Raw genomic sequence first — 26,452 nt, 5'->3', positions numbered from 1 at the left:
TTTTATAATGATACATTGGTGAAATCAGCTGCCAATATATAGGACAACTAACACATTATATGTAGGCTAGAACATTGCAGCAGGGGAAAGGGGAACACCCACCGAGCCCTGAACTTGCAGCCTCACAAATACGTGTCTTTTCAAAATGACACACTGGTGAAATCAGCTGCCAATATATAGGACAACTAACGCATTATATGTAGGCTAGAACATTGCAGCAGGGGAAAGGGGAACACCCACCAAGCCCTGAACTTGCAGCTTCACAAATACGTGTGTCACAAAAAGCAGGTCTTTTCAGAATGACACACTGGTGAAATCAGCTGCCAATATATAGGACAACTAACACATTATATGTAGGCTAGAACATGGCGGCAGGGGAAAGGGGAACACCCACCGAGCCCCAAACTTGCAGATTCACAAATATGTGTGTCACAAAAAGCATGTCTTTTATAATGATGCGTTGTTGAAATCAGTTGTCAATATATAGGACAACTAACACATTATATGTAGGCTAGAACATTGCGGCAGGGGAAAGGGGAACACCCACCGAGCCCTGAACTTGCAGCTTCACAAATACGTGTGTCACAAAAAGCAGGTCGTATAATGACGCGATGGTGAAATCGGATGACAATATAGGACAGCTAACACATTAGATGTAGGTTAGAACATTGCGGCAGGGAAAGGGGAACACCCAACGAGCCCTGAACTTTCAGAAAATTGCCTCTTTATGGGGAGCAGGCTATAAAGTGCAAGTGCAATTTATGAGAAAACGCCCTGGTACAGCGGACTTCCAATCAAGTACAATGCATGAGATGCAAAGGTGCTGGTGCTGAACCACGGTACATGTGGACTTCAGTAAATGCAAGTATAAATCTTACCCCTGGGACACACAGCCACAGTGCCACATATGATGGCTGCTTCACTGACGTGTTTCGCCGGCCCGCTTTCTCAAGGGATTAAGTCTCTTGTATACATGGATTTTTAAAGTTTTCCGGTCGAATACCGGCTGTGTTGCCTGCCACCCGGCCCCCCCTCCAGAAGTCAACCTAAAGTGCGCATGCCTCACCACTACGAGCACATAAGTGAGATTACAACACCGTGGATGGGCGCACTAGCAGTGAAGAAATAGAACGTGAAAATGATGTCCACATATCCAGAGCGACTAGAACCATTAGACTGTGAAGCCATGGTGGAGATGAATCAGGAGAATAACACTGTGAATGTGTATACTAAGAGTATATCATGTAACGTAGAATATTCCGCAGTGCAATGAAACCCAAGAAAATAACATACAGTACATGGTGATTACTACATACAAAGGTGAAAAACACACATCCATGTAGAGACATGGACTCAACCGGATACATAGGTTAGATGGGTATAGCGAGAATAAAGTGCATAAAAAGACTTCTGTCGTTTTCTTCCGATACACAATATTTGGAGCCAACAGACATGAGGATGGATAAATTACCAAAATATCGATCTATGCGAATAATAAAAACCACTATAAATAAGAGAGGACAATGACTCGCCCCTCCGAATAATAAAAACCACTATACATAAGAGAGGACAATGACTCGCCCCTCCGAAACCACAATATATTTTGTCTATGCCTCGTACTATAAAACCCTTAGGGTCAAAGTGATGACTATGTCTAAATTGTATTGGAATGGTTTTCTTTGAAGATGGATCCTGAAGGTCCCTGCCTGCAGCGATATCTGTGACATATTCCCTGGTACGATTAGTAAGGCCCATGTAAATGTTTGGGCATGTGCAAAGTATCCTGACATCCCATGCAGCTCCCGAAAGGATATCGTCCTTGTTTTAGACCCCCTTGGAGCAGGCGCATGTCTGTTAAAGACTGGTGAGCACTTTCTACAGGGCAGAATGGGACTTCTGTCGAAGGTTTATTCTATAGCACCTTTAAAAACATGGCGCTGTGGAAAAGGACCTCTTAAATGGTCACTGTTGTTTCAGTAAAACTATAGTATAAGCAGGTGTTTTTACTGCAGATTTTTCCACACTTATTAACATGGATGAAACTTGCAAGTGCAAAAAATTATTTAAAATCTGCAAATAAAAAATAAGCAACGTGTGCATGAGATTTCAGTAATTTCATTCACTTAGATAGCACTAGGTAATCCTTCAGGTTTTGTGACACAACGTGTGCACAAACCTTACCACTCCAGAGCTGGATTCGCATCTACGCTGCTCACAAACCTTACCACTCCAGAGCCGGATTCGCATCTACGCTGCTCACAAACCTTACCACTCCACAGCTGGATTCGCATCTATGCTGCTCACAAACCTTACCACTCCACAGCTGGATTCGCATCTACACTGCTCACAAACCTTACCACTCCACAGCTGGATTCGCATCTACACTGCTCACAAACCTTACCACTCCACAGCTGGATTCGCATCTACACTGCTCACAAACCTTACCACTTCAGAGCTGGATTCGCATCTACGCTGCTCACAAACCTTACAACTCCATAGATGGATTTGCATCTACACTGCTCAGTGCTGCAGCTGCTGCTTATATATGTTTGCTATAAAAAATAATTTAGAGAAAACTGGTGAAAATGTGTGAAATGTGTAATTTCATGGCCAGAAAGTTACTCCTCATGTACGCACACATGACATGACATTTTGGCAGATGCACTCTATTGGCTGTTAAAGGGATAATAGCAATAGAGATGAAGTGCCTGTAGACTTTAGAAGTTTTTTCAGAAAGTTCGTAAACTTTTGCCCACTTTATCCTGCAGTGGTGATGGCGTATTTGTAATCTCAGCAGCTGCTTACAGGAATATAGTGAATGCACAGCCGGAGGTCGCTGTAATAATCCGCCAACTTGTTGTCACTTTGTGTATATTTGTATTGTAAAACGTGTCTTTGTTGGCAAGTAATGGAGCCTGCTCTGTGTTTTTTATTAATTTTAGGCATCGGTGGCGGTCAGGAAGCCGCAGGTGGTCTTTATACTGGGCTTCCTATCAGCTCTGTAGCTGTGTGATAAGTATATCCCATTGATTAGTAAGTTAACGTCTTCATTAGAGCGCCAGGCAGCCGCAGAATTCAGTGCGCCATCCTAAATGCCAACCAATTTCTTCTGAAACAACTTAATTGCCGTTATTCAGATCCCTCCCGCCTCTTTGTTTTCCAGCAGCTCCTCGCTCCCTCCTAACAATGCGCAATTATATGCAGGATGTGTTTCATTCTGCGCCTTTTCATTGTCTCTACCATAATGACTTTTTGGAGACCATTTGCAAATTTTACACAGCGATCGGTATATTGTTCATAAACAAGAATGCAGATAATTGAAGGACATGAAAGAAACGAGCATCTTTTACTGGTAAACAATGCGAGGGAATAATACCAGCAGGGGGCAGCAGCGCAGCCATGTATTCATAGCAAGCGGGACTGCTGCGCTCATGGAGACTTCCACAGCTCTATTATAAGGAGCCGAGTGTAGAAATTTTGCTAAAAAAAAATAAATTTTATTTCTATAACGCCTGCATATTCCACATCACTTTAGAATTCATGTGCAATCAATATTGGACATTATAATAAGGGTGAGGGACACAAACTTATGACTAAATGGAGGTATAGTGGTGGTGGAGGGCACAAAAGTAAAATATGCTTGTGTTGTATGGACCAGCCATCTTTGTAATAAATGAGTGTATATGGGGAAAGCTACGTGACCCAGCCGGTATCTATATATGTGGAGGGTGTGGAAGCAGATGATGGAAGAGACCAGATTTAGTGGAAATTTTATCTGAGAAAAGTGAATTTAAAAATATGGATACTGGTATTAACTGGATTGTCTTCTGTAGTGCATTCCAGAGAATTTGGTGCAGCATGAGAGAAGTCCTGCAGATGGAAGAAGGATGTTCGGAATATAGATAATGTTAGTCTTTATTAACTGAATGGTGGTCATGGGTATGGTGATAGCTGGAGAAGGGAGGAGATGTAGTGTAGTGCAGTACTGTGGAGAGCAGGGGTAGGGTGATAGAAGGAGAAGGGAGGAGATGTAGTGTAGTGCAGTACTGTGGAGAGCAGGGGTAGGGTGATAGAAGGAGAAGGGAGGAGATGTAGCGTAGTGCAGTACTGTGGTTAGCAGGGGTAGGGTGATAGCCAGAGAAGGGAGGAGATGTAGTGTGGTGCAGTACTGTGGAGAGCAGGGGTAGGGTGATAGCCAGAGAAGGGAGGAGATGTAGTGTGGTGCAGTACTGTGGAGAGCAGGGTTAGGGTGATAGCCAGAGAAGGGAGGAGATGTAGTGTGGTGCAGTACTGTGGAGAGCAGGGGTAGGGTGATAGCCAGAGAAGGGAGGAGATGTAGTGTAGTTCAGTACTGTGGAGAGCAGGGGTAGGGTGATAGAAGGAGAAGGGAGGAGATGTAGGGTGGTGCAGTACCGTGGAGAGCAGGGGTAGGGTGATAGCCAGAGAAGGGAGGAGATGTAGTGTGGTGCAGTACTGTGGAGAGCAGGGTTAGGGTGATAGCCAGAGAAGGGAGGAGATGTAGTGTGGTGCAGTACTGTGGAGAGCAGGGGTAGGGTGATAGGAGAAGGGAGGAGATGTAGTGTGGTGCAGTACTGTGGAGAGCAGGGGTAGGGTGATAGAAGGAGAAGGGAGGAGATGTAGGGTGGTGCAGTACTGTGGAGAGCAGGGGTAGGGTGATAGAAGGAGAAGGGAGGAGATGTAGTGTGGTGCAGTACTGTGGAGAGCAGGGGTAGGGTGATAGAAGGAGAAGGGAGGAGATGTAGGGTGGTGCAGTACTGTGGAGAGCAGGGGTAGGGTGATAGCCAGAGAAGGGAGGAGATGTAGGGTGGTGCAGTACTGTGGAGAGCAGGGGTAGGGTGATAGAAGGAGAAGGGAGGAGATGTAGGGTGGTGCAGTACTGTGGAGAGCAGGAGTAGGGTGATAGCCGGAGAAGGGAGGAGATGTAGTTTAGTGCAGTACTGTGGAGAGCAGGGGTAGGGTGATAGCCGGAGAAGGGAGGAGATGTAGTGTGGTGCAGTACTGTGGAGAGCAGGGGTAGGGTGATAGCTGGAGAAGGGAGGAGATGTAGTGTGGTGCAGTACTGTGGAGAGCAGGGGTAGGGTGATAGCCAGAGAAGGGAGGAGATGTAGTGTGGTGCAGTACTGTGGAGAGCAGGGGCAGGGTGATAGCCAGAGAAGGGAGGAGATGTAGTGTGGTGCAGTACTGTGGAGAACAGGGGTAGGGTGATAGCCGGAGAAGGTGGAGATGTAGTGTGGTGCAGTACTTTGGAGAGCAGGGGTAGGGTGATAGCCGGAGAAGGGAGGATATGTAGTGTGGTGCAGTACTGTGGAGAGCAGGGTTAAGGTGATAGCCTGAGAAGGGAGGACATGTAGGGTGGTGCAGTACTGTGAAGAGCAGGGGTAGGGTGATAGCCGGAGAAGGGATGAGATGTAGGGTGGTGCAGTACTGTGGAGAGCAGGGGTAGGGTGATAGCCGGAGAAGGGATGAGATGTAGGGTGGTGCAGTACTGTGGAGAGCAGGGGTAGGGTGATAGCCGGAGAAGGGATGAGATGTAGGGTGGTGCAGTACTGTGGAGAGCAGGGGTAGGGTGATAGCCAGAGAAGGGAGGAGATGTAGGGTGGTGCAGTACTGTGGAGAGCAGGGGTAGGGTGATAGAAGGAGAAGGGAGGAGATGTAGGGTGGTGCAGTACTGTGGAGAGCAGGGGTAGGGTGATAGCCGGAGAAGGGAGGAGATGTAGTTTAGTGCAGTACTGTGGAGAGCAGGGGTAGGGTGATAGCCGGAGAAGGGAGGAGATGTAGTGTGGTGCAGTACTGTGGAGAGCAGGGGTAGGGTGATAGCTGGAGAAGGGAGGAGATGTAGTGTGGTGCAGTACTGTGGAGAGCAGGGTTAGGGTGATAGCCGGAGAAGGGAGGAGATGTAGTGTGGTGCAGTACTGTGGAGAGCAGGGGTAGGGTGATAGCTGGAGAAGGGAGGCAATGTAGTGTGGTGCAGTACTGTGGAGAACAGGGGTAGGGTGATAGCCGGAGAAGGGAGGAGATGTAGTGTGGTGCAGTACTGTGGAGAGCAGGGGTAGGGTGATAGCCGGAGAAGGTGGAGATGTAGTGTGGTGCAGTACTGTGGAGAGCAGGGTTAGGGTGATAGCCGGAGAAGGGAGGAGATGTAGTGTGGTGCAGTACTGTGGAGAGCAGGGTTAGGGTGATAGCAGGAGAAGGTGGAGATGTAGTGTAGTGCAGTACTGTGGAGAGCAGGGGTAGGGTGATAGCCGGAGAAGGGAGGATATGTAGTGTGCTGCAGTACTGTGGAGAGCAGGGTTAGGGTGATAGCCGGAGAAGGGAGGATATGTAGTGTGCTGCAGTACTGTGGAGAGCAGGGTTAGGGTGATAGCCGGAGAAGGGAGGAGATGTAGTGTAGTGTGGTGCAGTACTGTGGAGAGCAGGGGTAGGGTGATAGCCGGAGAAGGGAGGATATGTAGTGTGGTGCAGTACTGTGGAGAGCAGGGTTAAGGTGATAGCCTGAGAAGGGAGGACATGTAGGGAGGTGCAGTACTGTGAAGAGCAGGGGTAGGGTGATAGCCGGAGAAGGGATGAGATGTAGTGTAGTTCAGTACTGTGGAGAGCAGGGGTAGGGTGATAGAAGGAGAAGGGAGGAGATGTAGGGTGGTGCAGTACTGTGCAGAGCAGGGGTAGGGTGATAGGAGAAGGGAGGAGATGTAGTGTGGTGCAGTACTGTGGAGAGCAGGGTTAGGGTGATAGCCAGAGAAGGGAGGAGATGTAGTGTGGTGCAGTACTGTGGAGAGCAGGGGTAGGGTGATAGCCAGAGAAGGGAGGAGATGTAGTGTAGTTCAGTACTGTGGAGAGCAGGGGTAGGGTGATAGAAGGAGAAGGGAGGAGATGTAGGGTGGTGTAGTACTGTGGAGAGCAGGGGTAGGGTGATAGCCAGAGAAGGGAGGAGATGTAGTGTGGTGCAGTACTGTGGAGAGCAGGGTTAGGGTGATAGCCAGAGAAGGGAGGAGATGTAGTGTGGTGCAGTACTGTGGAGAGCAGGGGTAGGGTGATAGGAGAAGGGAGGAGATGTAGTGTGGTGCAGTACTGTGGAGAGCAGGGGTAGGGTGATAGCTGGAGAAGGGAGGAGATGTAGTGTGGTGCAGTACTGTGGAGAGCAGGGGTAGGGTGATAGCCAGAGAAGGGAGGAGATGTAGTGTGGTGCAGTACTGTGGAGAGCAGGGGCATGGTGATAGCCAGAGAAGGGAGGAGATGTAGTGTGGTGCAGTACTGTGGAGAGCAGAGGTAGGGTGATAGCCAGAGAAGGGAGGAGATGTAGGGTGGTGCAGTACTGTGGAGAGCAGGGGTAGGGTGATAGAAGGAGAAGGGAGGAGATGAAGGGTGGTGCAGTACTGTGGAGATCAGGGGTAGGGTGATAGCCTGAGAAGGGAGGAGATGTAGTTTAGTGCAGTACTGTGGAGAGCAGGGGTAGGGTGATAGCCGGAGAAGGGAGGAGATGTAGTGTGGTGCAGTACTGTGGAGAGCAGGGGTAGGGTGATAGCTGGAGAAGGGAGGAGATGTAGTGTGGTGCAGTACTGTGGAGAGCAGGGTTAGGGTGATAGCCGGAGAAGGGAGGAGATGTAGTGTGGTGCAGTACTGTGGAGAGCAGGGGTAGGGTGATAGCTGGAGAAGGGAGGCAATGTAGTGTGGTGCAGTACTGTGGAGAACAGGGGTAGGGTGATAGCCGGAGAAGGGAGGAGATGTAGTGTGGTGCAGTACTGTGGAGAGCAGGGGTAGGGTGATAGCCGGAGAAGGTGGAGATGTAGTGTGGTGCAGTACGGTGGAGAGCAGGGGTAGGGTGATAGCCGGAGAAGGGAGGAGATGTAGTGTGGTGCAGTACTGTGGAGAGCAGGGTTAGGGTGATAGCAGGAGAAGGTGGAGATGTAGTGTAGTGCAGTACTGTGGAGAGCAGGGGTAGGGTGATAGCCGGAGAAGGGAGGATATGTAGTGTGCTGCAGTACTGTGGAGAGCAGGGTTAGGGTGATAGCCGGAGAAGGGAGGAGATGTAGTGTGGTGCAGTACTGTGGAGAGCAGGGGTAGGGTGATAGCCGGAGAAGGGAGGATATGTAGTGTGGTGCAGTACTGTGGAGAGCAGGGTTAAGGTGATAGCCTGAGAAGGGAGGACATGTAGGGTGGTGCAGTACTGTGAAGAGCAGGGGTAGGGTGATAGCCGGAGAAGGGATGAGATGTAGGGTGGTGCAGTACTGTGGAGAGCAGGGGTAGGGTGATAGCCGGAGAAGGGATGAGATGTAGGGTGGTGCAGTACTGTGGAGAGCAGGGGTAGGGTGATAGCCGGAGAAGGTAGGAGATGTAGGGTGGTGCAGTACTGTGGAGAGCAGGGGTAGGGTGATAGCCGTTATTAATACTAATGCCTTAGCGAAAACTTGACAACGAATGTCTATGAATCTACCACTTCTATCTATCTTGGAGGAGATGAATTCAAAGGGAATAGATCTGTGAACTAAAACACGAACACTTCTTAAATGTCGCTTACCCCATGTGCAGAGCATTGCCGTAGCTTAGGTATCCTTAGTTATGACCACTAACAACTGACTGTCACTATATGAATGGTGGTAACCATGGCTATTTAATCTACTACAATGCCCTGAACATGAGGTAAGTGACATAGGTTATCAGGAGAATTATGCTACATTTATAATTGGAGGAATTTGCTAATATTATTATTACACCTATATTGAGTTCAGAGCTGTTCAGCACATTATAAAGACAAGAATGCCCAAAAGACATACAAACATGAAAATACAGTTCCATCTGATAGGGGCAGATCGGAGAAGGCAGCAGTCATCCTGCAACTGCGCATAGAGCGGACGAACAGCCTGAAAAAAGAAAAATGAACATTCCTTGGGAACCTGCCGATATAGGGATAGTGGACATGATGATGTTGGGTAAACTCTTATAAAATGTAATTCCGACATTCAGTCGGATAGTCTCCGATGGCACAAAGCTCTAGCGAGTAAGAGGTCAGAATTGCAGGTTTTGACAGACCCTCTACTCTTTTAAGTCAATCCAGCTGAGTACCGCCTTAGGATTCTCAAAAATGGATGTCCCTCCCAGAACGACCACTCTGGGAAAAGTATGGAGGTAGCGTAGTCTTTACATCCAGGAATGGCGCCCCTCTGTTTTGAGACCTCGATACAATAATCTGGGAAGAAGAACATTTTTTGGCCATTGCGGGAGTTGTCCAGCCTTGAGGATAGCATCTCTGTCATTTATAATGAAGCCGCTTGATTAGGACTAGACATGGAGGAGCCCCTGGTGGTAGCGGCCTGGTGGCTACCCTGTGTTCTTTCCATAGCAAAGAGCGGAGATAAGGGCTCTGCGCCAGAGCACAGCCATTTTTCAAAATTCTCAGTAGGATTATTACCCTCTGTTTTCTATTATTCCTCCTGAGTCTGTTCTCCAGGTCTTCTGTTTTAGACAACAAGGTCAGGATCTGCTGGTCATGTCTGCGGGATTCAACAGGCTGTATGTGTGCCTCATCAGGGGAGGGTGCCCTTTTGCCCGGGGTTCTGGTCGAATGCAGCTAATTTCATTGCTGCGCTTGAAGCAGCTGATCTTCACCGCCCTTGTACCTGCTTAGCGCGCGTCGGTGCCATTGTGGGATTCCCTGCCTGCACCAGCTGCAGCATCCTGGTGCTTTTTTGCTGCTCTTCCAGCCATGATTCCTCCACAGATGTTTGCCGGTGAGCTTGGGTAGCTGTGAGGAGTCATATTGCCGGAATTCAGGATGACAGGGGCCCAGTGGCTGATATCCCCGGAACTCTCCTACTATAGGGCCTCTCACATGCTCGACAAACCATGCCCCGTTGGAAAACCGTTCTAATGTATTTATATATGCCTTAAAGGGGTTATCTTATTTGGTAAGTGCTTCTAATAACGAACAACTTTGCAATTTAGCTCCTAATGAAATGTGTAGACATGTGTTTCTGTTGGTGCAAGCCTAGTGGTAGTCTAGACTGACCTAAAATTTGGCGCTGGTTTCGTACTACTGTGTGGCCCCTGGTGAACGAAACACACTCTGCAGTTAATTGTGCAAATATATTTTAGTACTGTCACCACTAGGGGGAGCTCACCGCATAAAATTCTCATTAAGTCTAATACTAGCTCTTTAAATCCATGTGCACTCGGCTCCCCCTAGTGGTGCCTGCAGATAGTCAGAATTCTATCATTTAAAGGGATTGTCCAAGATTTTTTTTTTATAGCAGCAAATGTGACCACCAAACTAGTAATGACGTCACATGAATCCTTGTCACCCCTGCAGCCAATCGTGCTTGAATCGATGCTAAAGCCAGTGATTGGCTGCAGCTTTTATGTTGATGTGCTGCATGTCACAGTAATGGCAAACTAATGGCTCGGCCCTTTTAAGTTACCGGTAATAACTCAGATCCCTCTCTCTCCCACAGATGCTAATCTGCCCTCCGGTTACGAGGTTCTTCTATGGACGCCGAGTATCTTTCCATAAACTTCTGATCCAGGGCGACTCTTCAGGGAGACTTTGTATCTGGAGCGTCCCCGATGAACTCGAGCAACAAGACAACGTCGAAGGTGAAGGCCTAAGCCGACAAGATGATTTAACATGCAGTGTTAAAGGGATATTGTGACTACACTCACTCATCGGTGTCCGGTGAAGTCAAGACTTACTAATACCCGCCAGGACGAGTGCGGGATCTACCGATCCTTGTGGTCATGACTTTACCCTCCCAATGTGGAAGAGATCGGAGCCACAATATTTATTTTTAAAGGGGGTTTCCGGGAGTGGAAGAGATTAAATTAGTGTCAGGACACGTTTTAAAGCAAACATTACCCCGGTGTTATGTTAAATCCCGCTCCCCATGGGTGCTGACATTCTCGTGTTTACCCCGAGACTCTGTGTACGTTCTTGCTGCGATGACGCTTTATGTCCACAGTCAGTAATGCTGGCATGTACGGGGAACAGTCAGTATGTGGGCACTGAAGCAGCGGAGGATTTAAAGACCACCTGTCACTTGCCAAAAATAAGTCATTCTTTTTATCTGTTCTGAATGCTGCTCTTCTCCTGTTTTCTTTTGTTCCTGCTCCTCTCTGTTCCGGCCTTCACTTCCCTGTATGTAATCCTAGTCTTGTTAGCCAAGTGGGTGTTTTTTTTTACTTTTTGCGAGGAATACACCCACTTGGTAATAAGGCTAGATTTATGTAAATTGAAAAGAGGTCTGTATCTCGGGAACGGAGAGGAACAGGAACAAACGAAAAACATCACCGGACTCGGGAGAACAGCGGTATTCACACCGGGTAATAAAACAGACACGTTTATGGCAAGATGGCAAGTGATTGCTCCTCAGTAACAAGTGAGTTGTTTTTTTCAAACTAAAATTTCATGCAGTTCCTTTCCTTCAACTCTCTTTAAATATCATTTAAGGGGTGCCCATTGTTTTTGTGCTTTCCCTTTATTGGACAACCATGCATAAATGGCGCTCCACCATCCAGACTTTGTAATTTAAACTTCTGTATAGTTTGTTACAAAAATGCCGTAAACGGGGTGTTATTACCCTTATTACTTGAATTTTTTTGCAGTAAAACCTGCAGTGTGTGAATTCACCCCTCTAGATTCATTCACCTTCTTCATCAGATGCCATATTCTGGCTATTATTCCCTAGAAGTGTGGCTTCCCCCAGGGTTACCCTGTAGTATGGCGCTGCACTAAGCGCCATATCTACCGCAGGACGTAGTGCTCACATACTGATACTGAATATATCCTGTACTTACGTAGTACATTGTTACGCGTCTTTATATTTTCTTTTCTTACACTAATTCTTGTTTCTGATCTTACAATATCACAGGGTTGAAAATCACCACGACCACGTCGCTCCAAGAAGCCTTTGACAAGCTGGCGCCCCGTCCTGCTGGCATTATCGATCAGCTCAGCGTGATGCCAAACAGTACCGAACCTCTGAAAGTGACCGCCAGCGTCTACATCCCATCTCACGGGCGTCTGGTGTGCGGGCGGGAAGATGGGAGCATAATTATCGTCCCGGCCACGCAGACTGCCATCGTTCAGCTACTGCAAGGAGAACACATGCTGCGGAGAGGTCAGGAAATCTCCGAATCATCAGTGATTATGTGCACGAGACGTACGATTACAGCATGGGTCCAGCCTTGATGTATACAAGCCATGTTTGTATGTTGGGGAATTGCATTTATAGCAACTCCCTAATGTGCCTCCGTTATTGGAAATTGTCTCTTCAGAGGGGAAGGAGAACCAGAACTCTATATATTGTATAGGAAGTAGCAATCCTAAAAGTCTCCTCACCTTGGCATGTCGGGCTTGACATGTCACTCTGCAAGGAGAAATGTTACTTCTTGGATTCCATTATGGGAATCTCTCCATTTATGAGCAGGAGCGATGGAGCAAGGAAATTCCAAGCCACAACCCCACATAGCCTTGGTCTGTGACCTTGCGATGTCGGAATGTTGTTTATCCATCCGTTCCATTATGTCGCCACCTTTGCGTATTCTGGTAATAGAAATTACTTTTTTTTTGCTTTTCCGTCCGATTTCTTAGGTTGGCCGCCTCACAGGACTTTACGGGGTCATCGAAACAAGGTGACCTGCTTGCTGTATCCCCACCAAGTGTCCTCGCGCTATGACCAGCGCTATCTCATATCAGGAGGGGTCGACTTCTCCGTAATTGTCTGGGACATTTTCTCAGGAGAGATGAAGCATATCTTCTGCGTCCACGGGGGAGAAATCACACAACTGCTCGTCCCACCAGACAACTGCAGTGTAAGTATCCCATGAATTGGAAAATGCCCAGTATTGCTGGGTCTCTGCCAGCGACACCCTAAGACGATGATTCACAGTTCAGTGCAGTCGTGATTGTTTGTGTTTCTTTTGCTCTAGTTCGTTACATAGCACCCAATTCATGATGTGTATATTTTTTTTTTTTTTTTTTTTTTTAGTATTTTTTGGGGGGATATTACTTAACATTTTGTGCATCAAATTCTTCAAAATGGCGCACATGATTCATCAGTTTCTTTTACAAAGTATAAAATGCTCAGCTTTTTTGTCCTTTTTTTTGCATCTATTTAGAGCAACAACAAAAAAGATGCTGGTTTAGCTAAAACGTTGGCAAAATTTACGAGTATACATAAAATCACTCCAGGGGTTCAGTGGGAGCTGGAGAAAATTTGCACAAAAACTTTTGGACTTTTTAAAAAATCGCAATTAATGAATCTGTTGAAAACATCTGAAAACTTCACACCCCACCCACAATGGCAAGCACTTATAAATACAATTTTTAAAAAGGTGTAAATTAAAAGAATGCGGTGAAGGTGAAAAATACCAAAAAACAAGCAAAAAAGCTTTACCATTTGGAAACAACAAGATATCGTGATGTCCTCTAATTATAGTGCATCACTTACTAATGTAGTGTCTATAACCTTGCTCCAGGGACTTATCTCTTGATTGTATGATGTCTTGTACCTTGAACATGTTGTTATCTCCCTTCTCCTCCTTCTGTCCACGGTGACACATATTACATGTCTGCTATTGCCTCTGCTCCCAATTCATGTCTTTAGAGGGATTGTGTTTCACATGCTGGGCAGCAGATCAGGCAATGTCCAATGAATATCAGAACAGCAGAGCAGTTTTTTTAGTAGTAGCAGATTTGTGTTAGTTTAGCCAGGGAGTAATTACACAAATCCATTACGACAGCTGTAAAAAGAGGCAATATCTATGAGAAGGGAACAGAGGTATGAGACCTTTAGTCTTTTACATGGCTTGGTAGATCGGTTCACTTGGCTGCTCATAGTGGAACGCTGTCTCTTAAAATTTTCCACTGGTTTATTTAGATACAGCCATGAACCAGGGCAGGATCATTAACATAAACACGTCTTTTTTGGCTTAATGGAAAATAAAACAAAGCAAATGGCACATTGCGTGTTGCTGCAGGGATCTGACCTCTCGGGAAACACATTGGAACAAAGGTCCAACTTTCCTTTATTGTCGGATAAGTCCAAGATGGTGATGTATCTGGCTAACCCTAGCCTCACTGAGATCTGACGCGGGGCATCGAATATGCATCAAATTTAAACACCTCGTTTAATTTCCTGTGGTCGTCGTTGCAATAATGCCACTGTCCATAACGCTTTGGCACGAGAACAATGGGGCTGGACCAAGGAGTCTTTGACTTCTCGATGACGCCCAGGCTCAACAGTTTCCTCCCCTCCTTCGAAATCACCTCCCGGCAATCGTCAGGATTCTATACGGCCTTTGGTTCATCTGTACACGTGGTTCCATCAGGATTTCATGTTCAACAACCTGCGTACGTCCTGGCAACTCTGAAAACAGGTCATGGTTCCACAGAAGTGGTTCTCAGCACTGTTGTTTCTGGGCCGGTGACAGTGTCTCTGCCACTGTGATGTTCTCGACCTTGGCCTCAGGATTGGTGCCCAGGCACGTAGTTTCCACCAGTTCTGTTTCGCCATGTTTTTTTTTTTTTTTTTTTTTAAACAATAAATTTTTATTGAAAGTTTTCGGTTTACATATAAGAGATAATTAAGGTAATCAAAAAAAAATCAGAATAAGTCTTTACATACAATCTGAACAATAGTGCATGTGGTTAACTGACATGCAATCATACAACCTAACCAAAGTAAGGGGAAGGGGAGTAGGGGAGGGGAGCCCGAGTGAAGGGGTGTATAGCGTCTGAGGGGTATGGTAGGTTATTCTGAATCCGACTGGATGTTGTTAGTTAGGTAGAGTACCGGTGTGGCAAAAGGGGTATGGTTGGTGTATTCTGCCCAGGGGAGCCATATTTTCTCGAATTTGCCAACTTTGTCCATTAAAATAGCCGACAATTTATCGTTGATCATGTACCAGGTGAGGCGTGTTTTCTGTTTCGCCATGTTTTAAATCGGTTGATGTGGTACACTCGGTACGGCTTTCTTCTCCCTGGCTGGTTGATCTTCTAGTTGACTTTGCTTACCTTTTCGACCACCTCATATGGCCCTTAGTACTTGGCCAGAAATGTTATTTTCACCCGTGGGGATCAACACCAACTTTCTGTCTCCAGGGCAATACTGTCTCTGCCTTGCCGACTGATTGTAGTTGCAGCGCCCCAGAGTCCTGGTCGTTGCAGTACTGACGCTCCGCCACTAAGGGGAGTGATGGTACGTCTGATGGCACTGAAGGAGTTCACCTGACCAGGTATTACAGACACCAATACACTTCACACTCCGGCCACCAGGGGGAGAAAAGGGTTCTATGTATTAGGCCACTCCTCACACTCTGGTAAAACTGGGGGTTGGATAGGAAGTTAGGAAGAAGCTGACTGGGTTTTACCCAGGTAACATCTAGTGAGAGGAGAGGTTGCTTGGGAAGATTCAGGGGGGTCCCTGTCAGGGGTGGGATCCTGGCAGTGGCCTAGCGAAAGGACAGATCGTTACGGAACCGCGCCTGCACTTCATTGCGGCGGCATCTTAAGAAAGGACACGAAGCGAAGAATATTGTGGAGAAGGGAGAAACGAGATCACACTACAAAGGCGATAGAACCAGTAGGAGTCGTGCCCCGAGATTGGCAACATCCTACTGAGGCGCGTGGCCGGAACGCCGAGGAAGTATTGAGCTCTACGCATTACTTCAAACCAACGGCAGGGCAGTTAATTTTAGGTTGGCTGTCTCACCTTAATCACCTAATGAAGACAACGGAGGCAACTGTGGGAGAGGGGCGTCTCTAGGGTCCCTATAAAATAACTCCAGGCCTACCCCGTCATACGGGTGCATCCTATCCATATCATCTGGGGGACGGAGAGAAAGAACAGAAACATACACGACAGTTGTGAGGACTATCCTGTGGTGCTCAGCAGGGAAGTACTACAACACCCAGGCGCTAGTAGTTAGGCAACTGATTTCCACCTGCAAAGGGATCTCTGGATGTGCCTTCGGACCTTCCGGTCTCAGCCAGCCCTGTTAGCAGTGCTCTGGATTGCGGATGCCGAAGCCTTCAGTAAAGAGGTAAAGAGACTGCAACCCTGTGTCCTCGTTATTTACTGCGACCTACACCACCACCTACACCTTTTATTGGGCGCCCCTTAGCAGGACCACGGACCGGGTCGGGCCACCGTGACATCCTCAGAACCGAGAGACCCGGATCCGAGTACCCCGCTGCCCTGCGTTTGGAGGCCGCTCCATAGTCCCTTGCCTGGACCTCTTGTGCTTTAAAGAGACTCTCTTTCAAGATCAGCATCACCTGTCCTGATTCTGTCCTAGCGGAAGAGTATCTTAGTGGTACTGCCTCCGGGTACCGTGTTGCATAGTCCACCATGAGGATATATTGGTGCCCTCTGGCTGATTTAACTAGGGGCCCGACAAGGTCCATGGCAATCTGGTCAAATGGGACCTCTATAATGGGCAACGGCACTAGGAGATTACGGAAGTGGGAAATGGGAGCAGTTAGCGGACAGGTAGGACAGGACAATCTCTCGGTGACACCCGTGCCAGTGGAACCATTGAAATATCCGCTCCTGGGTTTTGCCCAAGCCCTTATGCTCACTCAAGACATGAGAATGGGCCAAGTCTAGTACCCTATGCCTATAGGGTCCCGGTACTAACAGCTGCTCTAATACTTCACCTCTCAGTTTAGTAACTGCGAAATGTGGAAATCTGGTGTCGGCCACCAGCTCTTGGGCAACCCCATTTATCAGAGTAACACTGTCCCATGCCCCTTTTAATGTAAGGTCCTCCATTTGAGCAGTCCCCCCAGAAACCTCCAAACTCAGGAATCTGGGCCTCATGGGTCACTGCCTCGTCCTCTTCGCCAGCAAGTCCATTATCCGACAGCTGGGGATTCTTCATGTTAGACCTGGCTCCTATCTCAGTAACTTGGTGCCCCCACCTTTCGGTAGAAGTCACAGAACAAACTAAAATCCTGCCCAATTATTACTGTGTGTAGCAGGTTTTGAACTACTCCGACCTCATGGAACTCAGTGCCACAGTTCATGTTTAGAGACACTCTAGCAACAAGGTAGTCCTTGGCGTCCCTGTGAATACAGCGGGCGCCCATGATTTTTTCGGGGATTAACTGGTGGAGGAATGGAGCCCTTATCAGGGTCACCAAAGTCCTCGAGTCCAAGAGTCCTGACACCAGTACCCAATTTATTGTTACGGGACATGCTTGTAGCCCCTCACCGGACTGATGGTCGACACTGCAGGCTGGATAGCCATAATATGAACAGCGCCTCCTCATGCTGCAGGCTATCTGTCTGATGGGACATTGGACAACGGACGGCACTGGCCTAGGAAAGGAGTGAATAAATCTGTCTATAGGGTCATTCCACATCAAGTGCACCAGTGGTCCCCACTCGACCTTCTCCGATTTTGCTGAAAATTTATAAGGATGTACATGTATGTTTGAAAAGAGGTTCTGTAAATTTTTAGGGCCAGATCTCAAATACATTGGGCACTGTTGACCTTTCACTGGAGGTTCCACCAAGCCTGCGGCTTCAGCTAAGAGGATTTTGCAAACTTTGGCACATAGCCATTAGAGTTCTATACTGGCTATGATGCTGAAATTTGGCATACTTGCTCAACTTTTGCTGCTAAACACGATAAAATTATTACCGGCTATGACAAAGCAATATTTCGGCCACAATTTTGTGTCAAAGTAGCTTGAAAATCGTGTCGCATAAAATTTATGCCAAACTTTGCCCATATATAACTCAAGACCAAAAACCAATAGTAACTGGTGCTTTGCCCTGTACACCAAACATCAATGCAAATTCAGCAACAATTCCGGACCACTTAGACTGAACACTATGGCTTGGGAACCAACAAAAGATACCCAATATTAGGCTTGGGATCCTAGGCAAAGACACCCACCCTCAGGCTTCGGAACCTGCGATAAAGAGACCGCCCGAGGCTCGCCTTGCACGGCTATCGGCCATGGCTCCTAGGCGATGGGGCTGCCAATTCTCGAAAGACAGCATTATTACAATTCTTAATAGGATTATAATACCAATTCTTAGGGAATTGCTTGTGGTATAACCACCATGGACCAATGCAAGGGTTTGAATAGTGCAGTTACCATTCATTGCGTATTAATAAATAACACCATGTTCAGTGGCATTTTTCATTTCTTAAACTGAGAGACTCCAAAAAAAAACCCCAATGATCCTTGTAGAGAAAAATGTGCTCTTTCTAATGATATCAGAATTAATATATTTTAGGGGTACCCTTTTTGAGAAATTTGACCTAAAAATAGGTAAAATTCGTTTTTTTAAGTTTTTCATCATATGTGGGTGTGAATATTTCCACAAATACATATGCTTTGACCGTGATATTGCAACAATGCAAAGTCATGTAGGTTTTTGGTGTACAGGGCAAAGCACCAGTTACTATTGGTTTTTGGTCTTGAGTTATATATGGGCAAAGTTTGGCATAAATTTTATGCGACGCGTTTTTCAAGCTACTTTGACACAAAATTGCGGCCGAAATATTGTTTTGTCATAGCCGGTAATAATTTTATCGTATTTAGCAGCAAAAGTTGAGCTAGTATGCCAAATTTCAGCATCATAGCCAGTATAGAACTCTAATGGCTATGTGCCAAAGTTTGCAAAATCCTCTTAGCTGAAGCCGCAGGCTTGGTGGAACCTCCAGTGAAAGGTCAACGGTGCCCAATGTATTTGAGATCTGGCCCTAAAAATTTACAGAACCTCTTTTCAAACATACATGTACATCCTTATAAATTTTCAGCAAAATCGGAGAAGGTCGAGTGGGGACGATTTTTAAAACTGGTCCACTTGAGGTGGAATGCTCGACTATCCGGGCTGTGGTGGACGACTCCGACTGCAACCACTTCTGCACCAGATGTAGTAGGTAGAACTTTTGGGAGTGATGACGTTTGTCACCGAAAAACGCCCAGTGATGGGCCCTTTGAGCTCTAACAGCCGTAGTCACTCCTGAGCATGCCAATATCTAAGTTTTTAGCTTGGCATACTCTTGTGTAACGTGTAAGGCCAGGGTCTTAATAAGCTTTTCGGGGTTCACCAGTTAAATAGGGTGCAAGCACCTCCGCCCACTGCTCCGGTGGCAGCTTCTCCCGCTCTGCCACCCTTTCGAACACAGTCAGAAATGCCTCAATGCAACATCGAAACCCCCAAAAAGAATGTTGGAATTGTGTGGTGTTTGTTTTTTTCACCATTTCTCCCCTTGAGAATTTTTCTCCATTTTTCACTACACTATATAGAAAAATGAATGGTGTCATTCAAGACAACTCGTCATCCCGCAAAAAAAAACATGTCCTCATACAGCTAAGTCAACAAAAAGATTAAAAAGAAAAGTTCTGGGTTTTTGGAAGAAGGGAAGGCAAAAACTTGCCTGGTCATGAAATGTTAGAGCCTCGAGTCTACATGAGCACTGTAATGAGATATTAGGTAGAGTTGTTGTAAATCGGTGGCCATGACAGTCGTCAGTGTCCACGGCATGGGAGCTACGGTGTTACCGCCTCTTACCTGCCTTCATTCCCGATTCTTCTTTCGATTAGCCTTCTTGGATAGACCACATATGTGTCACGCCACAACAATGATGTCACGCCGGGCCGGCTAATCAAAAGAAGAGCCAAGTGAGCGTTGGTTCTCCTGCTCCCGTGATGCGGCCAGAGACCACTGTTGTGGCCAATGTCATAGTCACGCCGACTCTGACATTAGGATAAAGTCCACCACTTGCGCTACATGCCTTATATTCAATTGTGCAGCACTTATGCAACCCGGAACTGATGCAAAACATTATCCAACCCTATCCCTCACAAAACAAGGTGAAGTGCCACTAAAATAAAAAAAAAGTGCAGCCCTTTGCCCCACCAGGAATGGTGGTGACCATAGGGAACTTGGTTCTGGAGCAGGAAGCAGACTTCACTATGTGACCACATTAACTGTCTCCTGTAATTAAAGTGCAGGGAGCTCTGGATTGTCTGTGCGCCACTTAAGCGGTTAAGAAACTCCAACTCCCAGCATGCCTAGCATGATAACAGAGCCTTAGGTTGCAATACCTGCCTAATTCACCTGCGCCTCATTCCTGTAATTCTACCTTATCCGCTCCTCCTCCTCCTCCTAGAAGGAAGCCCACTCCTGCGTCGTCTACTCTCCATTAATTAACGGCAAACCGCCGCCATCTCTTCTGGTATCCATCACTGAAACCACAGCCCAGGATAATGCAGTCGGCGGCATCTCGTTTTGATTATCTCAATTATTGTCTATTATTATTTTTTTTCTCTTTATAATAATTGCCCTAAATGGCATCTAATTAAAAGTAAGAAGCTTCAGTTAATTGGTTGTTATAGATTGCGGTGTGTCACAAGACGAATCGTTTCCTCGCCTGCCACGATTCTTTTCATCCTTCCTGGCCATAAAGAGAAATAACCCCCGAGATGTCATCCGTCACATGGGTAATGCATCCCACTGGCCGCCCCGCACCCACTAGAGTAATGGGCGGCGGGTGCAGAATACGACGCCGTTCCTGTAAAGGTCCGTCTGCAAGAAAATTAATATGACAGCAATAATGCAACATATAAAAGATTAAATTCATTAATATTGGACTAAATCAATAGAGAATATTTAGCAAGAGGCTAATTTTTTTTTTTGTTCCGTTCAATAATATAATACATTATGTATCATTAAGTCGTGGCGTAATTTACATTCGTTGGAAACTAATGAACCCAAGAATGAATCGACAATAGAAATTGGAAGGAACAATCATTCTTTAATGACCTGTTTTTGTTCTCTGCTATCAGCCACTGTACTGCAGTACAGTTGACGTGGGGCTAGGTTTTTTTTTTTTCTAATGCAGAGATCCAATCCCCTACTTAGGCATAGTTTAAAAAGCCACATTTTCCGACTCCCTGCAGCCACCACTAGAGAGAGCTAACTACAAATGCCACCATTATTAACTACTTGGCCTGCCCATAGGCTTTATGAATGTCTGCGTCGTCGACATTTTCCCCTTCACTGACATTCTAAAACATCAGCAGCTATCATGCAGCTGTTGGAGTGAGGAGCAAGTTGTCAGATACAGCCAGACTTCCCAGAGAGAAGATAGACATGGTCTATTACTATGTTTACCTTTTCGATGATTTCTTTATAAACGGCACTGAACTAGCACTTGTGTAAAAAGATTAGGCAGCACTGACATTGCTTCCTTCTCCGAACTCGGTGAACATGTGATCACAGGGTGCAGGAGGTACTGTGTCCTAGGGGACCCAATCAGCTCTGCTATGCAAACAATAGTGGTGTTGAGACGGCATCAAGCTTCAATACCATGTAGATGCACAAATGCTAAATGTGGGGTGATCCTTTTTTCCCCAAGCAAAATCCAACTAAAAGAAGGTGGCTTCAGCATCCAGTAATGATTAACTTGCTTTATTATGGCAACAGCTACTGCTGTTCCTGTTCTTGTGATGCCATAATAATGCAAGTTGTAATCATTGGATGCTGAAGCCACCTTCTTTTACGGAGTTCTGCTGTATGGGTAAAATGCTGTAATTCCTCTGTAACTGGGGTAAGATACTAGCCCTAGTTACAGGGGAAATCTGTCAATCTAAAGAATGTATTAATATGTTAAAATACTTCCCATCTCCCCCAAGATCTTTTAAGACCTTGTGGGGGAAGCATAGTGTGTGAAATAAATGAAACAAAAATAGAAAAAATAAAAATAAAACACTATTAGTCTAAATCTCCGTTTCTAACCATGCCCTCAATGAAAAATACAATGGGGAAAATAAGTATTTGATACACTGCCGATGTTGCAATTTTTCCACCAACAAATAATGGAGAGGTCTGTAGGTACACGTCACCTGTGAGAGAATCTTAAAAAAAAAAAAAATTCCAGAAAATCCAGAAAGTTTTGTTTTGGCTTCATGTGACCACGTGACCTTCCCCCCATGCCTCCTGATGGTCATTGTTGAACTTCAAACAAACCTTGTGTGCCCTGCGGGATTTGAATCCATGACGGTGTAGTGTGTTACCAATGGTAATGCTTGAGACTTTGGCCCCAGCTCTCCTCAGGTCATTGACCAGGTCCTCCCATGTAGTTCTGGGCTGATTTCTGACATTTCTCAGAATCATCCTTACCCCGCGAGGCGAGATCTTGTATGGAGCCCCAGACTGAGGAAGATTGACAGTCATCTTGTGTTTCTTCTGTTTTCTAATAATTGTGCCAACAGTTGTTTCCTTCTCACCATGCTGCTTGCCTATTGTCCTGTAGTCCATCTCAGCCTTGTGCAGGTCTCTCGTGTCCTCAGACAACTCTTTGGTCTTGGCCATGGTGGAAAGTTGGGGTAACGAGTTCAAACAGGTGCAATTAATACAGGTAATGAGTGCAGAGTAGGAGGCTTCTTAAAGAAAAACTAACAGGTCTGCGAGAGTCAGAATTCTTTCTGGTTTGGTAGGCGATTAAATACTAATTTCGTGCAATAACATGCAAATTAGCTATGTAGCAATCCTACAATGTGATTTTCTGGTTTTTCTTTTTAGATTCTGTCTCTCACAGGTGATACAAATTACAGACCTCTCCATTGAAACTTGCATAATCCGCAGTGTATAAAATACTTATATTCCCCACTGTATGTGAAACATCAAAGTGATTTCTACAGAAAGGGGAACACAATTTCAAATGTTTTTGACGGTCCTTTGGGGTCGAGAAAAATAAGAAATGGAAAAAAAAGGAAATACGAGTAAATTTTTTGGCTTCTTATTTTCACACTATATCAGAAAATAGACACATACAAATTAAGTCCTACGTATCACGAAAAAAAGAGGCAAAAATTTAAATATCCAAATGAGAAAATGAGTTGTTAAAATGTACAATGTCTGAAAATGTGGCTATCCTGGTCATGAAATGGTTAAAGGGACAGACCCTCCTATCTCAGTAGTGGCATTTAAGCTGCGCTTGTGGTGGCTACAGGCTGTCAGGAGTTTAACACCTTCCTGGCATCTGCCATAAATGTCTGGTGCAGATGGATGGAGCGGGCTCAGGAGCCGAGCCTGCACCATACCCACTATGATGTTTTGATGTCGCGGCACACAAACACCCAGTGACGTCTCCTTTGCTCTCTCCATTGCAGACACGAGTGCAGCATTGCATCTGCTCGGTGGCCAGTGATCACTCCGTCGGCCTCCTGAGTCTGAGAGAGAGAAAATGCATCATGCTGGCCTCCCGCCACCTCTTTCCCATCCAAGTCATAAAGTGGAGACCGTCGGACGACTATCTGGTGGTCGGCTGCTCAGACGGCTCTGTCTACGTCTGGCAGATGGATACCGGTAAGTTCATTTCCACAAAATACGAGTCAGGCGGTGTGTGTTTTCTAGTATAAACGCTAACATCTCTCGGGAAGGTATGGGGTTAAAATAGCTGTCAGAATAAGCCGTCCTGTGTGTATACATGAGGACTACCATTGTTTTTGGCCATTATATGTCTTGCATCCAGCATTTTCACCAGTTTTTACCCCCTCAGGCTCTTGATTAGCAATTGACTCTGAGCTGGGGGGAGAAGACTAGCTGCTATGATCTCTGCCATTCACAGCACATGGAGGAAATTATACAGCAGCACTGAGCAGTGTAGATGTGAATTCTGCTCCGGAAAGAGGACACTGGGTGGTAATATGTGCATCCTTTGTGATCTGTACCAAAAGAGGTACGCAAGGAGTTAATATCTCTGTATCCCTGGTGAACTTATAAAGAAGAACGGGGTCATCATCTATTGAAGGTGATCTACACAGGAAAGGGGTTAATTTCCTTGGTGGTCTAGAGCTGTGGAGAGGTTAATATGTGTAGCTCTGGTCTTTACCAGGTGATTTGGGGCCTAATGTATACAGACTGCCACCAAAGGGCATTTGCTTGGTGGCCCGTCGGGATCACTGATCACTTGATCATTGAGGGTCCCAGCAGTCAGCGAACGTACGTGGAGATGATGTTTGGCTATCTCCGTTAGTCCCTTAGACACTGTTAGGAGCGGTGGTCCCGTAAGGTGCACTTTAGGTGCCCTATCCCATGACTCCCACCAATCAGGTGCAAAAGATGGTGCCTGGCTGTGTCCGTCAGTCCCTTAGAAGTGAATGGAGCAGTGGTTGTGTATGTGCACTACAAGTCCATGCACACAGGAGACTTTGTGCCCCCCCCCCATTCCTATAATCGGTGGAGGTCCCAATGGTCCTATTCCAAGCCATCGTACATGTGTATAGGTGATAATTGGGTGGGATAGAATAATGATACAGGGGGCCGGGTACCTTTCATATAGAAATAAAAGGTCGTGTGCCGCATTGCGGAGCGGCTGCTGATCTGCTACTGATCGTTCAGTTTTGGGATGATGCTCAGTTTCTTCTATGGAGCTGGACTGCTTCTATCTCCCAGCATGGATCCCCCTGTGTATGTGCTGCCGGGCTGCACTGGATGGCTGTGATCCCCCCCGTACTTGTACCCCGGCAGACATCGTCTCCAGTCTTACTGCCCTCAGGCTGTTTATTTTCTTAATACCTGCAGCTAATGACACCAAAGACCTCATTGATGGACCAGAGAGGCAATAATACGGCTGGGGATTAACGATTGCATCTAGCCGTGCACAGAATATACTCGTGGCTATTGCAGGATATTTGTCAGGCTTTTAGCTATTTCTAGATTTTTATAGTTATCACATGTATAAATTTGGCTGAGCTGCGGTACCAGTGACCACATGTAGGAGGGGTGCTATACTGCAGTACCAGATATGGCCACATGTAGGAGAGGTGCTATACTGCAGTACCAGGTATAGCCACATGTAGGAGAGGTGCTATACTGCAGTACCAGGTATGGCCACATGTAGGAGAGGTGCTATACTGCAGTACCAGGTATGGCCACATGTAGGAGAGGTGCTATACTGCAGTACCAGGTATGGCCACATGTAGGAGAGGTGCTATACTGCAGTACCAGGTATGGCCACATGTAGGAGAGGTGCTATACTGCAGTACCAGGTATGGCCACATGTAGGAGAGGTGCTATACTGCAGTACCAGGTATGGCCACATGTAGGAAAGGTGCTATACTGCAGTACCAGGTATGGCCACATGTAGGAGAGGTGCTATACTGCAGTACCAGGTATGGCCACATGTAGGAGAGGTGCTATACTGCAGTACCAGGTATGGCCACATGTAGGAGGGGTGCTATACTGCAGTACCAGGTATGGCCACATGTAGGAGAGGTGCTATACTGCAGTACCAGGTATGGCCACATGTAGGAGAGGTGCTATACTGCAGTACCAGGTATGGCCACATGTAGGAGAGGTGCTATACTGCAGTACCAGGTATGGCCACATGTAGGAGAGGTGCTATACTGCAGTACCAGGTATGGCCACATGTAGGAGAGGTGCTATACTGCAGTACCAGGTATGGCCACATGTAGGAGAGGTGCTATACTGCAGTACCAGGTATGGCCACATGTAGGAAAGGTGCTATACTGCAGTACCAGGTATGGCCACATGTAGGAGGGGTGCTATACTGCAGTACCAGGTATGGCCACATGTAGGAAAGGTGCTATACTGCAGTACAAGGTATGGCCACATGTAGGAGGGGTGCTATACTGCAGTACCAGGTATGGCCACATGTAGGAGAGGTGCTATACTGCAGTACCAGGTATGGCCACATGTAGGAAAGGTGCTATACTGCAGTACCAGGTATGGCCACATGTAGGAGGGGTGCTATACTGCAGTACCAGGTATGGCCACATGTAGGAGGGGTGCTACACTGCGGTACCAGGTACGGCCTCATGTAGGAGGGGTGCTATACTGCAGTACCAGGTATGGCCACATGTAGGAAAGGTGCTATACTGCAGTACCAGGTATGGCCACATGTAGGAGAGGTGCTATACTGCAGTACCAGGTATGGCCACATGTAGGAGAGGTGCTATACTGCAGTACCAGGTATGGCCACATGTAGGAAAGGTGCTATACTGCAGTACCAGGTATGGCCACATGTAGGAGAGGTGCTATACTGCAGTACCAGGTATGGCCACATGTAGGAAAGGTGCTATACTGCAGTACCAGGTATGGCCACATGTAGGAGGGGTGCTATACTGCAGTACCAGGTATGGCCACATGTAGGAAAGGTGCTATACTGCAGTACCAGGTATGGCCACATGTAGGAGAGGTGCTATACTGCAGTACCAGGTATGGCCACATGTAGGAGAGGTGCAATACTGCAGTACCAGGTATGGCCACATGTAGGAGAGGTGCTATACTGCAGTGCCAGGTATGGCCACATGTAGGAAAGGTGCTATACTGCAGTACCAGGTATGGCCACATGTAGGAGGGGTGCTATACTGCAGTACCAGGTATGGCCACATGTAGGAAAGGTGCTATACTGCAGTACCAGGTATGGCCACATGTAGGAGAGGTGC

General features: G+C 46.6%; 1 protein-coding gene across 6 annotated transcripts in view; it reads left to right on the top strand.

The window, feature by feature from the left end:
• The window catches only part of WDR7 (WD repeat domain 7), a 383,582-nt gene that overhangs the window by 41,800 nt on the left and 315,330 nt on the right, over positions 1-26,452 (top strand). For all 6 annotated transcript variants that reach the window (XM_077282600.1, XM_077282585.1, XM_077282579.1 and 3 more), the window contains 4 exons: positions 10,467-10,608; positions 11,880-12,128; positions 12,602-12,822; positions 23,153-23,348. In XM_077282600.1, coding sequence (XP_077138715.1) covers positions 10,467-10,608; positions 11,880-12,128; positions 12,602-12,822; positions 23,153-23,348 — 808 coding nt within the window. The remainder of the gene's footprint in view (positions 1-10,466; positions 10,609-11,879; positions 12,129-12,601; positions 12,823-23,152; positions 23,349-26,452) is intronic.

Source organism: Ranitomeya variabilis, chromosome 1 (genome assembly GCF_051348905.1).
Source record: "Ranitomeya variabilis isolate aRanVar5 chromosome 1, aRanVar5.hap1, whole genome shotgun sequence".
Taxonomy (NCBI): Eukaryota; Metazoa; Chordata; class Amphibia; order Anura; family Dendrobatidae; genus Ranitomeya; species Ranitomeya variabilis.
This window is presented reverse-complemented; position numbering and strand designations above follow the sequence as displayed.